Source organism: Dendropsophus ebraccatus, chromosome 13, assembly GCF_027789765.1.
Source record: "Dendropsophus ebraccatus isolate aDenEbr1 chromosome 13, aDenEbr1.pat, whole genome shotgun sequence".
NCBI classification, from domain to species: domain Eukaryota; kingdom Metazoa; phylum Chordata; class Amphibia; order Anura; family Hylidae; genus Dendropsophus; species Dendropsophus ebraccatus.
Genome location: NC_091466.1, coordinates 64,688,975 through 64,705,152, shown reverse-complemented (window position 1 = coordinate 64,705,152; position 16,178 = coordinate 64,688,975). Strand labels below are relative to the sequence as shown.

At 46.0% G+C, this 16,178-nt stretch overlaps 1 protein-coding gene across 1 annotated transcript; it reads left to right on the top strand.

The window, feature by feature from the left end:
* Nucleotides 1–12,848: 12,848 nt before the first annotated feature.
* Nucleotides 12,849–15,931, top strand: LOC138771187 (tyrosinase-like). Its single transcript, XM_069950736.1, has 4 exons — nucleotides 12,849–13,643; nucleotides 14,471–14,684; nucleotides 15,470–15,611; nucleotides 15,751–15,931. The coding sequence occupies exons 1-4, from the start codon at nucleotides 12,849–12,851 to the stop codon at nucleotides 15,929–15,931; spliced, it is 1,332 nt and encodes a 443-aa protein (XP_069806837.1).
* Nucleotides 15,932–16,178: the final 247 nt, after the last annotated feature.

Sequence of the window (16,178 nt, the reverse complement as noted above, 5' to 3'; positions counted from 1 at the left end):
TACCAGCGTTTCTGAAACTTTTTCTACTGGAGCCTCACACAACAGACCAAAGCAGAGCCCGGGCCTCACCAGACAGACCAAAGGAAAGTTGGGCCTCACCAGACAGACCAAGGGAAAGCCTGGGCCTCACCAGACAGACCAAAGGAAAGCCGGGCCTCACCAGACAGACCAAGGGAAAGCCTGGGCCTCACCAGACAGACCAAGGGAAAGCCTGGGCCTCACCAGACAGACCAAAGGAAAGCCGGGCCTCACCAGACAGACCAAGGGAAAGCCGGGCCTCACCAGACAGACCAAGGGAAAGCTGGGCCTCACCAGACAGACCAAGGGGAATCCGGACCTCACCAGACAAACCAAAGGAAAGCCGGACCTCACCAGACAGACCAAGGGAAAGCCGCACCTCACCAGACAGACCAAGGGGAAGCCGGGCCTCACCAGACAGACCAAGGGAAAGCTGGGCCTCACCACACAGACCAAGGGAAAGCCGGGCCTCACCAGACAGACCAAAGGAAAGCTGGGTCTCACCAGACAGACCTAGGGAAAGCCGGGCCTCACCAGACAGACCAAGGGAAAGCCTGGGCCTCACCAGACAGACCAAAGGAAAGCTGGGTCTCACCAGACAGACCAAGGGAAAGCCTGGGCCTCACCAGACAGACCAAGGGAAAGCCGGGCCTCACCAGACAGACCAAGGGAAAGCCGGGCCTCACCAGACAGACCAAGGGAAAGCCGGGCCTCACCACACAGACCAAGGGAAAGCCGAGCCTTACCAGACAGACCAAGGGGAAGCTGGGCCTCACCAGACAGACCAAGGGAAAGCCTGGGCCTCACAAGACAGACCAAGGGAAAGCCGAGCCTTACCAGACAGACAAAGGGAAAGCCGGGCCTCACCAGACAGACCAAGGGAAAGCCGGGCCTCACCAGACAGACCAAAGGGAAGCTGGGATTCGCCAGACAGACCAAGGGAAAGCCGGGCCTCACCAGACAGACCAAGGGAAAGCTGGGCCTCACCAGACAGACCAAAGGGAAGCTGGGCCTCGCCAGACAGACCAAGGGAAAGCCGGGCCTCACCAGACAGACCAAGGGAAAGCCTGGGCCTCACCAGACAGACCAAGGGAAAGCTGGGCCTCACCAGACAGACCAAGGGAAAGCCGGGCCTCACCAGACAGACCAAGGGAATGCCGGGCCTCACCAGACAGACCAAGGGAAAGCCGGGCCTCACCAGACAGACCAAGGGAACGCCGGGCCTCATCAGACTGACCAAGGGAAATCCGGACCTCACCAGACAGACCAAGGGAAATTCGGACCTCACCAGACAGACCAAGGGAAAGCCGGGCCTCACCAGACAGACCAAGGGAAAGCCGGACCTCACCAAACAGAACACGGCTTTCATTTTTCTTTACATTCTGGGCATATATAGGGATAATGGAGGAAATTTATCAAGCAGTTTTACAGTAGGGACATCCTGTGTTGCCCATAACAACCTATCACAGCTCAGCTTTCATTCCCCTAGAGCTCATGAATGTTTGAAAGCTGAGCTGTGATTGGTTGCTATGGGCAACACAGGACGTCCCTGCTGTAAAACTGCTTGATAAATCTCCTCCTATACTCGAGTCTCTAATATCCAGTCTGTATTGAGCAGCACAATCTGTCATTGCAGAGGCTGCACACACCCCATATTACTCTATGGGCCAGATTCATGAGCTAGGTATGATCTGAATGGTGGCCATATTACGGTACGCTACGTATAATATTACAATATCTATGGCCGCCATCACTAATGTCATCTATGTCCTGTACAGATCAGTCATATAAATGTCAGCTAGTTACATGGTCCCCTAACATAACCAGTCTCCCCCTATGATCAGCGTCCCCTCCGATGTCCTGTGTGTGGTGTGTACCAGTGATACTTACCAGTAAATGTTGTACCGGGATGATGTGCAGGGAGCTGTGCCGTCCATCAGGCATCTGGGAAAAAGGAAATGGTCAGAGATTTGCCCCTCAGAAACCACAGGACGCCCCAAGGCTTGTTACATCTCCAGCCAGTTCAAATAACATTCTGTGATTGGACAGCACTAGTGACACAGACAGCTCCCCCCAGTTTAATGTCTATTCTAATGGTAACATTTAACATATAGACATCAGGGCTGCAGTGGCTACAGCACTAATGGTACAGACAGCTTCCCCCAGTGTAATGTCTATTCTAATGGAACCATGTATTATATAGACATCCGGGGAGGCTGCAGCACTAGTGACACAGACAGCTCCCCCAGTGTAATGTGTATTCTAATGGTAACATGTATTATATAGGCATCAGGGGAGGCTGTAGCATTAGTGACACAGACAGCTCCCCCCAGTATAATGTGTATTCTAATGGTACCATGTATTATATAGACATCAGGGGAGGCTTCAGCACTAGTGACATGGACAGCTCCCCCAGTGCAATGTCTATTCTAATGGTAACATGTATTATATAGATATCAGGGGAGGTTGCAGCACTAGTGACACAGACAGCTCCCCCAGTGTAATATGTATTCTAATGTAACATATATTATATAGACATCAGGGGAGGCTGCAGTACTAGTGACACAGACAGCTCCCCCAGTGTAATATGTATTCTAATGTAACATATATTATATAGACATCAGGGGAGGCTGCAGTGACACAGACAGCTCCCCTAGTGTAATGTCTGGTATAATGCTAACATGCATATAAATTTAAGGTTGTGTTCCCACAATGTAAAATCAGCAGGTTAAATACTTCCTTTTATGTTTCCCTCTCAAGCTCTCAAGATGGTTGTGATGACATCACAGGGAAGTCATCGTACAGGTTGGGACATGGATGTGACTTTCTTGGTATAGTTATAGGTATATTTGTCTCTTGTTCGGGATGAATATAGATATAAGGTATGTCAGGGGATGTAATTAGGGTATACATACAATGGAAAAATATCTCACCCTAATTTAGGTAGAGAAAAGGGTTAATGGCGCCTACCTTGGTGGTCTACACTAGTTAGGGTGTTAAGGTCTGTTTCAAGGTAATCACACAGGGATGTCAAGCATTTCCCGGTGATATCAGAAAAGAAACAAGAGTTTTGCAAAGTACAAGTAGCTGTGATCTAATGCCCCTCACTGTTACCTTCAAGCACCTTTTACCCACTCACCTGCTGTATTGTTGGAAGGAACAAGTGCTTAGGTTTTATGACGCTTTATGAGCACGGATATGGGTATTTTAAAGCATATCAATAAAGTTATTGATATAAACGTTTTTTATTGACTGCAGTGACTTGTTACATAATACTTTTGGAGACATTTAAAGGGGTTATCCAGCGCTACAAAAACATGGCCACTTCCCCCCCTACTGTTGTCTCCAGTTCAGGTGTGGTTTGCAATTAAGCTCCATTTACTTTAATGGAACTGAGTTCAAAACCCCACCCAATCTGGAGACAACAGTAGGGGGGAAGTGGCCATGTTTTTGTAGCGCTGGATAACCCCTTTAATGTTGCAGTGACTTTTTGTTACTTTGGTCTGTAATGGTGAATTTTCTGACGGGGCCTATTAATATAGATACGTGGCCCACAGGAGTAGACACCACAGTGGGGGGAGATTTATCAAACATGGTGTAAAGTGAAACTGGCTCAGTTGCCCCTAGCAACCAATCAGATTCCACCTTTCATCTTCCAAAGAGTCTGTGAGGAATGCAAAGTGGACTCTGATTGGTTGCTAGGGGCAACTGAGCCAGTCTCACTTTACATCATGTTTGATACATCTCCTCCTGTGTTATTTTTTACTGTAATTTCACAGGGGCAGAGAATACACCTAACATTAAAACTATATTTAAAGGGGTTATCCAGCCTTAGAAAAACATGGCCACTTTCTTCCAGAGACAGCACCACTCTTGTCTCCAGTTTGGGTGTACTGTAGGTTTTGCAACTTAGTTCCTTTGAAGTGAATGGAGCTTAATTTCTAACCACACCTGAACTGGAGACAAGAATTGCGTTGTCTCTGAAAGACAGTGGCCATGTGTTTCTGATATGTCCCAATAGCACATTGGGGCTCAGTTTCCGCACTCTGCACAGTAGTTTAGTTCTATGCCAATGAGATGTTTTGACCACTAGGGGTGGCCATCCATTTCTAATGAATAACATCAAAGCGGGATCGGTGTACTAGGCTTGGTGGTCCCGCCCCCATTGGGCCAAAAACGCCTAATTAGCATTTGGATTAAACTCCTAATAGCACAGAAACGGCTCTAGGGATGAAGGTAAGAAAGTTACCCTGATCCTCAGCACTGGGTGCGCTATAGGGACATATCAGCAGGTTACACACTTCTAACCTGCAGATAGACTCCCTTTAAGAACTTGGTTGGAGACAAAATCATTGGAAAAATACATTAAGCCTAAGATCTATGTTCTCTGCCGCCTCCTCTTTTGTAGAGAGAGTGAGCTAGGCCCCATACATGCTCAGGGACACAGACAAATAATCGGATATGGAATGCAGAATCTTATCCAATGGTTATCCAAAATCACTACAACCCGATTGGTCTTAGATTCCCAAGTATAATTCACCCAAATGAGTTGCCCTTTCTGGATGTCCTTATCAAAAAACCAACACAACTTATTGTGGTGGAAGAGCCATCGCCCCCTTCCTTGGAGAAGGGGCATTGCAAGGGGAATTGTTCCAGAACTACAGAATTCATGATACGAGCGTATGATTTGAAGGACCGCTTCCATGAGAAGGGATATCCTCACTTTATCTTGAGTCAAGCATATGATTGGGCCTTGAATAAGTGACCGTTAAAAGTTGTTAATACTTAAAGAGAAATCTGAAAACACTGAGACTCAGGAGAGTAACTAGAAATGGCTGAGCCCCATAGCAAACTTTTGATTGCCCCCCTACCCCCATTATTATCACCATATGTATTATCGAAATATTGTTACTGACCAAATACACACCATGAGCACTAGAATTACCACCATACTATTACTGACAAAATCCAGTATACTAATACCAACAATACCAACAGGGACAAATATTACCACCACATAATTACTTATGCCACCACTTACTGACTAATGCCACCACTCTGCTACTAAATAAAATCCACAGTACAAAGACTAATCTCACCTTATACAGTTACCATATAGTGCTATACAATCTTTGCGCATCATATAAGTGATTAGAATGCAGTTACATCCAGTGACTTACAAGGGACGTCTTTTCTGAATGAATGACAGGAGACATCTTCTCTGATCTGAGTCATTCATTTTTTCTTTTCTTCTCGCAGCATCACCGTGATAGTTAGCAGTAGATAGCCACCCACTAGATAACATCTGTTACGTATCTCCCCTAGAATTCCCCCTGGCAGGCATCCCCCTTTGTATCCCCCCAGTGTCCTCCATGGTAGACATCTCTCTTGGTAGCCTCCTAGTAGTGTCCTGCATGGAGGGCACCTCCCCTTAGATAATGTCCCTCAAGTTAGACATCTCCCCTGTTAGTAGTTCCCATCCACCACTCTTCCCCATGTATAAAAAAGTCACCTGCACTGCAGACTACAGCAGTTCTCCAGGGAGGGAGGGAGCGGCCTCCTGTGGTCAGTGGCATGGTACCACCTGCGGCCACAAGAGTGATTGGCAGGGTGGAGGCCAATCCTCACAGCACTGCATTTTAATACAAGCTCTTGTTAGCAGTTAAAGGGACATTTTCAGCACCCAAAAGGCCTGCTCGGCTGCTGAGTGCTGCAAATGATGCATGCTCAGGGGGCCAGGTCTACTGCAGAAGCGGACCACCGACCCCTACTATGGTTGCCCCCCACTATGGCTGCACTATGGATGTGATTATAAGGTATTGGGGTGTTTTGAAAACTGACCTGGATAGTAGTGAGGCCATTACCCCCCAACCCTCCTTTACATTTTGCACATATTGCGTGTCCATATATAAATCAACCATTTATCCACTCACCAGCTGTATTGTTGGAAGGAACAAGTGTTTTATGGGTATTTATAAAGTATATCAATAAAGTTATTGGTTTAAACTGGTTCATCAGACATATTAGAGATATCAAACATGGGCGGGAGACACATGCACTATGTTTGTCAAAGAAGTGGTAAGGCAGTCAAATAGATGGGGGACGTGGATAGACGCATGTGCGTAAGAAATGTGAGTGGATCAGGGGTGGATTAACTTTACCATAGGCCCCGGACTGTTGACCAAATTTGCCCCCCCCCCCCCCCCACACACACACACACACTTTAACTATGGCAGCACTAAAGTGCTAAAGTGGTGCTTACAGAATGGGATGAATAGTGTCATATTTACTGTGTACCTGTAAATGATTGTCAGGCAGCACCTTGGTCAATCGTCATTTTCTAAAGTACTTCCATTTTGAATTTGGTACCTAAATAGCTTAACAGAGGCGCCATTGTCTCTGCTCTGCGCTGTTTATAACTGTGAATACCGAGGCTGCCCACCCTGGATCCATCTTCAGCATGAGCCCAAGTCTAATGTGATTCTATGGTGCAAGGCTGGAGACGGGTGCTACGGAGATGGAGCAGAAAGTGCCATTACCTGAAGCGCAGGTACGAACAGCTGAGACAGGAGACAGTAGCGACTCCATTAGGGTATTTCAGCATCAAATTAAAAATGGAAGTAATTTAGACAAATGACTACTGCCGCCCGAGTGCCCGAAGGTCAGTGTTCGTACAGGTACACTATAGATAGTTTGCATGTTCAGCTACACCAATCATGTTTCCTTTCTTAGTAGGTAAGGTTTTTACTTTGAAAGGGTGTTTTTTTTTGGAGAGGGCAGTCAAGGGGTTAACTAGAAAAATCTTGCAATTCACTGGCGGACATATCACTTGTGCAGCCTGTTCAGCTGCACAGGGGCCCAAGCCACCGGAGGGGCCACAGGGCTCGAACTCAGCCTAGCGGGCCCCTCCACTGCCCCAGGCTCCGCCACATAGGTGATATGTATTGTCCTGCCACTCTCAGCCTGCCAGCGCCAAGATGCCAACAGCCATGGCCCATCCCACATACCACACTCCTCTATTGGATACGTGAGCCATGCTCCTGCTTTAGGACGTGCGTACCACTGACATAACCTGGTGGTTCGTGATCACGGCATTGAGCATCCTGATGACCTGGAGAACCACTGGGGAGACAGATGGGGTATTGTTTGTGGGGATGGGGGGCAGCTAGGATGGGTAGTGTGTGTTGGGATGGGGGGGCAGCTGGCATGGGTAGTGTGTGGGGATGAGGGGCAGCCAGGAATGTGGTGGCATAGTTTGCTTATGGGGGGCCCAAGAAAATTTTTTGCACAGGGGCCCTATGCAGAGTGTGCTTGCCCCTGAATTCACAATATTATTCCAGACCTCAACCAGACTCCTAAATACAGACACTGGACCCCACACCTAATTCAGACCCCAAATTAGACAAACTTAGTCCCTTTTCCTCACAGACACTGCTCCCATAACCATCCTCTGTGAGTGCTCCCATGTCCCTCCCCCACCCCAGACTGGTAACCCTGTACTGGCCCTAGCACCCTCCCCTCACCCCAGACTGGTTACCCTGTACTGGCCCTAGCCCCTCCTCTCACCCCAGACGGGTCACTCTGTAAGCCAAAGCCCCCCCCCCCCCAGTCCCCCTGTAACCACCGCTCTCCTCTCCACTCACCCCAAACTGGTAACTCTGCAATCCCCACAACTACTCACCCTGTACCCACCCTGCCCCCCTCCCTACTGGTCACTCTGTAACCCACTACTCCAGAACTGTCACCCTGTAGCCCCCTGCCCCTCCCCACCCAAATTAAGGTTGCACAAATTTGATTTGTGCAAATTATGGCAGATTTACAGCAGGGAGACAGTAGAGCACAGAAAGTATATGTCTGTCTTGTCGTAAAAGGACCTATTATAATCTGCCACTGAGTGGACTTACCAGATACATTTCCCTGATGCTGCCACTGGAACGCCTGATGTGCGTTCCACGGTGACCCACTGATGCACGCCCTATACGTCACATCTGGTTGGCGACACTGCTTCCGGCCCACACAGTAACAACAAAACATCCTGGTACCGTCCGTTTGATGACAACAAGTCCTTCCCGATTGTGTCGTTTAAAATGTGCCCGGTGCCTTGGTTAGGGTAAAAAATTATCTTTTAATCTGCAGCAACCGAGTCAATGTGACATGGCCTAGGGCACAGATGCTCTAGGCCATGTCACATTGACTCGGTTGCTGCAGATTAGAATATAATTTTTTTACCCTTATCAAGGCACCGGGCACATTTTAAAATACACAATCAGAAGGCATTGCTGTCATCAAAGGATGATACCAGTATTTTTTTGGGAGGAAGGGGGGCTTATTCCCCATTTAGATTTCTGCAAAGTGCGAATAGCCATGATCTAATTTCCCTCACGGATATCTTCATGCACCTTTTACCCACCTGCTGTATTGTTTGAAGGAGCATGTGCTTAGGTTTTATGACGCTTTATGAGCCCGGATATGGGCATTTTTAAAGCAAATCAATAAAATTATTGATATAAACGGTTTTTTATTGACTGCAGTGACTTGTTACATAATAAACCGGGAGACATCTAAGGTTGCAGTGAGTTTTCACTTACCTCCCCTGCCCACTGCTTTTTTTGACTCATTGCAGAAGACAGGTTTTATGGTAAGTCTACGGAGGTCATCTCCTGCAAGAAGTCAGATATAGCAGAAAGCTGGGGAGTCCTCTTATTAGGTAGGGAAGTTGTTCCAGTTGGTAGACAGGTTTCCCCAGTAGGTAGTTTGCCCCATTACATAGATTTCCTCAGGTAGGTAGTAGAGATAAGCGGACTTTTCGGATTTCTGGTTCGTGAGAACCAGAACAATCGGCGTCGGCTTCCCGCTGTCTGCTCGCTCTGTGCAGCTGGTGGATACCTCCTAAGGAACACCTGGAAAACTGGCATTGGCTGTATCCCAGTTTTCCAGGCGTTCCTTAGGAGGTATCCACCCGCTGCACGGAGCAAGCAGACAGCGGGAATCCGACGCTGATCGTTCTGGTTCTCACGAACCAGAAATCCGAAAAGTCGTCTCATCTCTAGTAGGTAGGCGCCCTTTATAGGTAGATTCCCCTCTAAGGTAATCTGCCTTGTAGGTATGTGGTGTAGCCCTATGGACGACCGGTCACTTGCCTGATGGTATTGTGTGACACCACTATTATAGTGGTTGGTCGGAGTATAGCTCAGCCAGATGGTAGGTTGTCATGCATATTCATTTCTCAGTGTGATGATGCAATGGCTTGGTGAGTCCCGTGACTGCCCCTGCTTCCATGGTAAGCCCAATGGCTATCGAGCTTTGGCTGGGGAATACTATGTGACTTCCTCTCTGCCTCAGTCCTGTCTTCCACCTTCAGGGGGACAGGTTGTGTGTGACCTCTCTCTCCCTTGTCAGGAGAGAAATACGTGTGCTCTGTGGCTCCAGTTCCACAAGAAGTGTTCCTGGCTGTTTCCTATCCTCAAGTCCTTCAAGATCCTCATCTCCACTAAAGATCTGGGTGCCGTCTTCATTCACTACTCTCATCATTTCTCTCATCATCAATAGCAAATATTCGTCTCAACTCCATTCCGCCCAGTATCATAACTCCAGTACTACTACTCTCATCATTCAGTTTCCCTATTCCAAGTTACGCTACCATCACAGCCTATTGCAGCATCACCCATTACTCTGCCTTATCCAAGTCTGCCTTATTCCCGGTTACATCCGGAGAGACTGTTGCTACTAGTTATCACTGTTTCAATAAATATACAACTACCGTTGTTTCTGAACCTTGGCATTGGTGTGTTTATTGGTGCCCTGACTAAGGACAACGAAGAATTGCACGGCCTCCGCATGGTCAGGTCCCCGCTGGTTAGCTGCTATCCCTCGTGCCAAAACCATGACATAACATCAGGCAAGTGGCTACCCGGATTCCTACCCAGTACTACCACCTACTACTACCCTCAGCGGAGTGGCCCGGCGCATCGGCACCGCCACCTACACAAAGGGGAGATGACCCAAGGATGGTGTAACTGCTGTGTAGGTGCCGGAACTATAATCACTCCTGTCCTGTCACCATAAATAAAATCTTCTTTTTTTCAGGAATACTTAATACAGTAGCTGATAATAGACTTCTGACTTGACTAGACACAATCTGCATTAAGAGTTTTTGGAACAGAAGAGCTGTGCTGACTTGGTTGCGTGCTGAAAAGTAGAGTGAGTTTAGAGCAGTAGAGAGGAGTTTGTACTGAGAGTTCAGAGTAGTAGAGAGGAGTCTTTGCTGAGAGTCCCAACCCAGGGTAGAGGTGTGCTCTGCCGGAACTTTAGAAGAAGAAGTAGAATACTGAAGAATACTTGAAAATAGAAGACTACCCTCCCCCTGCAGGTTGTTTTTCCCCTCCTAAATATGTAAAAAAAAATAAAAAAAATGCTGGCCTTCTGTTGGCTTATGTTGGCCTCTTCTCTTTCTCCCCTACAATGAATAAAGAGGAAGAGACTGAACAGAGGGCCGTGACACTTTGGATCTGGTAGTGGCCCTGGGGATTAATGGAGGATATAATGCTCTCATCCCTGGTAGTATGGAATAGACGAAGCGTTAATGTGTTTATATCCAGTGACGTAGCTACCATAAAGGCCGACCCCTGCTAGGGGGTCTGAGCGCTAAAGGGGCTCGCAGGCTTGTGGCACTTTAACTGTGAGCGTTCATGATGAGTGACAGAGCAAGAAGCCTCCAGCTAGTGTCTCTTGTGGTTAGAGGCAGCATTGCACCGCCAGTCGCGAGAGACCCCCGACATACACATACTTACCTGGCCTGGCGCAGTCCCCCAGCACTGTTTATGCAAGAAAATAACTGTGTTTCTTTTAATCTTGAATAAGTCTAAACATGTCTCCATCCTAGACAGTCTACAGTCTTCTAGTGTCCAGATTGAAACACTGTAACAGGACAGTACGTGAATTATTCTATACTTTGTGAGCACCAATGGCCATACACTTCATTAAAGCACATTATTAAATTGGAAAGATGTTTTTTCACTAAATTACAGATTTTTTTTTTTCTAGAAGACACTGGAAGACAAAACTCCAAAGTACATAAGGGCCACGGCCATAAGGGCTATTGGGCCTCTTTGCCTGTCAATCACAGCCCAGATGACTAGTCACGGCTCTCCCCCTGCCTCACCCGCGGGATTAAAAACCGATTCATGAAGCTATGGAGCCCAGAACCCCTGACACCATAGGAGACCCTTTTTATTTTATTGTTGTAATAATTGTACAGTGTCTGAATATAGCCTCAAAATTAATCTGTCAGCTGCAACTCATGTCTCAAGGACACACATGATACCTTTCAAATATCTGTCTGTTTATTCAACTATACTCAACTCTACTCCACTAGGACATCACTCACTGTCTTGGCTCATAAGGAAGGAATATGCCACCTGGTCTGTAATATTAGCCATACTTCCTCTTGTGACATAACGTGGGTCTGTATAAATAGGTGCCAGTCCTGAGACCAAACCCCATTACATCTCACCGAGAGAAGACGTCTTCACCAGAGAGGTAACAATCTCACCTCTGACTATCTCTATTCAGGACAATTCAGAAAGCAGAGATGAGGTTTGAAGCTACTAAGTCCCAGGGCAAAGTCTTTATAGGGGCCCCAAAACAGCCACATGGCATCTATATTACCTGTTCTACTTTGTGGTAAAGGGAATTCTGGCCCCATCTAGAATTAGGAGTACGGTGCACACCTATACCTTCTGCACCTCTGATAACTACTATAATACTGCTCCTATATACAAGAATATAACTAATATAATACTGCTCCTATAAACCAGAATATAACTAATATAATACTGCTCCTATATACAAGAATATAACTACTATAATACTGCCCCCTATATACAGGAATATAACTAATATAATACTGCTCCTATAAACCAGAATATAACTAATATAATACTGCTCCTATATACAAGAAAATAACTACTATAATACTGCCCCCTATATACAGGAATATAACTAATATAATACTGCTCCTATATACAAGAATATAACTACTATAATACTGCTCCTATAAACCAGAATATAACTACTATAATACTGCTCCTATATACAAGAATATAACTACTATAATACTGCCCCCTATATACAGGAATATAACTACTATAATACTGCTCCTATATACAAGAATATAACTAATATAATACTGCTCCTATATGCAAGAATATAACTACTATAATACTGACCCCTATACACAGGAATATAACTACTATAATACTGCTCCAATATAAAAGCATATAACTACTATAATACTGCTCCTATATACAAGAATATAACTAATATAATACTTCTCCTATATACAAGAATATAACTACTATAATACTGCTCCTATATACAAGAATATAACTACTATAATACTGCTCCTATATACAAGAATATAACTACTATAATACTTCCCCCTATATAAAAGAATATAACTACTTTAATACTGCCACTATATACAAGAATATAACTACAATAATACTGCCTCCTATACACAAGAATATAACTACTATAATACTGCTCCTATATAAAAGAATATAACTACAATAATACTGCTCCTATATACAAGAAAATAACTACTATAAAACTGCTTCTATGTACAAGAATATAACTACAATAATACTGCTCTTATATACAAGAATATAACTACTATAATACTGCTCCTATGTACAAGAATATAACTACTATAATACTGCTTCTATGTACTTGAATGCTACAATACATCATTTGAAATATTTATACATAGTGACTGTGGCTGTAATATTCTGTTTCTCTCTGTCAGGGGGAGGTTATCTGTCCCAGTGGCCATGTTCACACTGTGTACAGTTTTTGTGCTCTTCCTGGGTGTGGTGCACTGCCAGTTCCCCAGGGTATGTACCACAAGTGAAGCTCTTAGGTCAAAAAAATGTTGCCCGCTATGGGAAGATGGCAGCCCCTGTGGCTCACGATCTGGACGTGGCAAGTGTAGGAGCTATGTAGTCGCAACAACCTTTGCTGCCGGACAGGTCCGCCAGGTTGCCGACGATCGCTTGGACTGGCCACGTTTTTATTTTAACAGCACCTGTGAATGTTTTGGTCACTTCAGCGGTCACAACTGCGGCCAGTGTAAGTATGGCTACAATGGAAAGAAGTGTGATCGCAAAAAGACTGTGGTCCGGAGAGAGATCCGCCAGCTCTCCTTCATGGAAAGGAAGAGATTCTTCAGCTATTTGGCTTTGGCCAAAACTACAAAAAGTGCAGATTTTGTCATCCTGTCCACCGGGGACCGGCACCACCGGGACACCTACCGATTCGTGGACGCCTCTGTATATGATATTTTCGCTTGGATCCATTATTACTCCATGAAGCCCCTACTGATCAATGGTCTGTTTGACGATAGCAGAAACTATGCCCATTCGGGTCCGGCCTTCCCTGGTTGGCATCGTGTGGGGCTCATGTTCCTTGAGAGGCAAATTCAGATCTTGACGGGAGATGAAGACTTCGCTATTCCTTATTATGACTGGAGAGGAGAGAAGAACTGCTCCATCTGCACCAATGAATTGCTTGGAGAGAGTAATGAACAAGGCTTCCTGCATGATAATTCCCACTTCGCCTTCTGGAAAGTGAGTATCCATGACTGATGTCAGCATAGTGATCTTCCCTTGTGTCTTATACTGCAGACACATCCCAAGCTTGGTACCTTGAGGTAAAATGTTGCTTTAAATCTTTGTTCTTTTTTTTTTGTATAATCAAATTCCGAAATATGAAGCCTATTCTTAATTTCCCATCCTTCTTATGTCTATATTTACTCCTGTTAAATGTTTGTAGTCTACACTTTATGCCTGTGCTGCTTACGCTCTAAAGCTGGGTTCACACTACGTATATTTCAGTCAGTATTGTGGTCCTCATATTGCAACCAAAACCAGGAGTGGATTGAAAACACAGAAAGGATCTGTTCACACAATGTTGAAATTGAGTGGATGGCCGCCATATAATGGTAAATAACTGCCATTATTTCAATACAACAGCCGTTGTTTTAAAATAACAGCAAATATTTCCCATTAAATGGCGGCCATCCACTCAATTTCAACATTGTATGAACAGATCCTTTCTGTGTTTTTAATCAACTCCTGGTTTTGGTTGCAATATGAGGACCACAATACTGACTGAAATATACGTAGTGTGAACCCAGCCAATACCTGTACAAAGAACATATGGTTTTCTTCTGCAGACTGCCTTGTACCTCCATCCCTCCCTATCTACATCCTGTGTGAGCTGCCCTCCATGTATGCCCTACCTACTCTCCACACTCTGCAACCTTTCCCCCTCAGACAGGAGAGGAAACAGCCACTCTGAGACATCTCTTATCTCTTTCTAAAACTTACACAGAATAATAAATTACTAATGAATATTTTTAAAATCCTTGTTAATACTCTGTTCTCTACATCAGTCTATTTGCAGCGGGTACAATTATGCTGATGCCTATTGCCAAACCGCTGGGGATGAGTGCCAGATGGAGAGACTCCACAGGAAGCCGGGGGCAGATCCTACAGTCAAAAGTTTTCCCTCCTTTAAAGATGTAGAGGACACCATCAAATGGAGCAGCTTCGACACCCCTCCATTCAATGATTCATCCTTGAGGAGCTTCCGCAATGCTTTAGAGGGTAGGTTGCCGCCTGGTCCCACCCCCAATTATCCGTATAAATTGTCAGGATTGTTCTTCAATACTGTCTAGATCTGTTTAACAGGAAATGTATCAGGTATTTGGGTAAGAGCTGCATGAACATCGCTAACGATGTCCATGCAGCCCTTGCTGCCCAATTATCGGGCCGTCTAATTGGTCTAGTAAACGGACCTGCTAGATCGGCGCTCGTTTACTAAAATGGTCGGGCCGGTGTAATAGGACTCTAAATATAAAATCCTGGACACTAAACTTGATTCAGAGTCCCCCTTTGACTTCCAGGCCCATGTGTGACAGCCAGGCCCGCTTCTGCCATGAGGCGGAATGAGCCTTCCGCCTCAGGCGGCAGAATTTGCGGTCCGGCAGGGGGCGGCATTATGTCCCCCCGCTGTCATTTTTGTTAAGTATCACTTAACAAAAATGACAGCGGCCGCTCACCTGTCCCGTCGCCCGCGCTCTCCAAATTCCCATCAGGTACCGCGATGTCACCCTGCAGCTGTCACGGACCTCCAGGCTGTGGTGAGTGCCCGGGGTCGGTGGGGGACGCGCTGGGGTGATCGGGTCGCGCGGGGGGTGATCGGGTCGCGTGGGGGGTGCTTTTCCGGGGGGATGCCGGCTACCACTCGGGGCGGCCGCCTGAGGTTTGCCTCAGGCGGCAGAAACCCTTGAATCGGCCCTGGTGACAGCCCCCCTACAGCCACAGGCACTGGGCTACAATGTGCCACGCAGGGCTTATCATACATGGGATGTATTGTCTCTGTTTTTTAGGATCCCTGAAGCCGTCAGATGGTGTGACCCTGCAGCTTAGCATGCACAACCTGGTTCACGTCTACATTGGGGGCACAATGTCTCAGGTCCCCATCTCCGCCAATGACCCCATGTTCCTGCTCCATCACTGCTTTGTGGACAAGTAAGTTATTGTAGTAATGTTACCAATGCAAACACTATAAATGACGGTGCAGACTGTAGTGGCGGCCATATTGTTACCCAACATAGAGCGGTGGGGGGGGGGGGGTGTAACAATAACTCATATAATGGTGATCTTGCAGGATATTTGAGGCATGGCTACTCAGACATAAAGCAACCTCGGACAACTACCCAGAAAATGATCAGCTCGGACAAGGTCCCGATGAATGTGCCATGCCCTACTTTCCCTGTTACAGGAACAAAGATTTGCTACGCAGCTCATCTTACGTGGGATACAAATTCTCCAAATATCAAGGGATGTAACGTGCACCTCCAGGCGACTTTGTATCAATGCTTTGAGCTGCTCTTATTGTACTCTTTCCTGCACTTGTTTCTCGTGTACATGTTTATATAGTATAATCCGTTCATTATCTACCGGAAACCCAGTCAAACATGTTTTAAGGAAGGCAGCCACCCATATTTTCCAGGTTGACATTGACCCTGACCTCGTACCATTATATAACATAACGAAGACATTTAAAGTAAATATACCATCAGTACATTCGCTTTA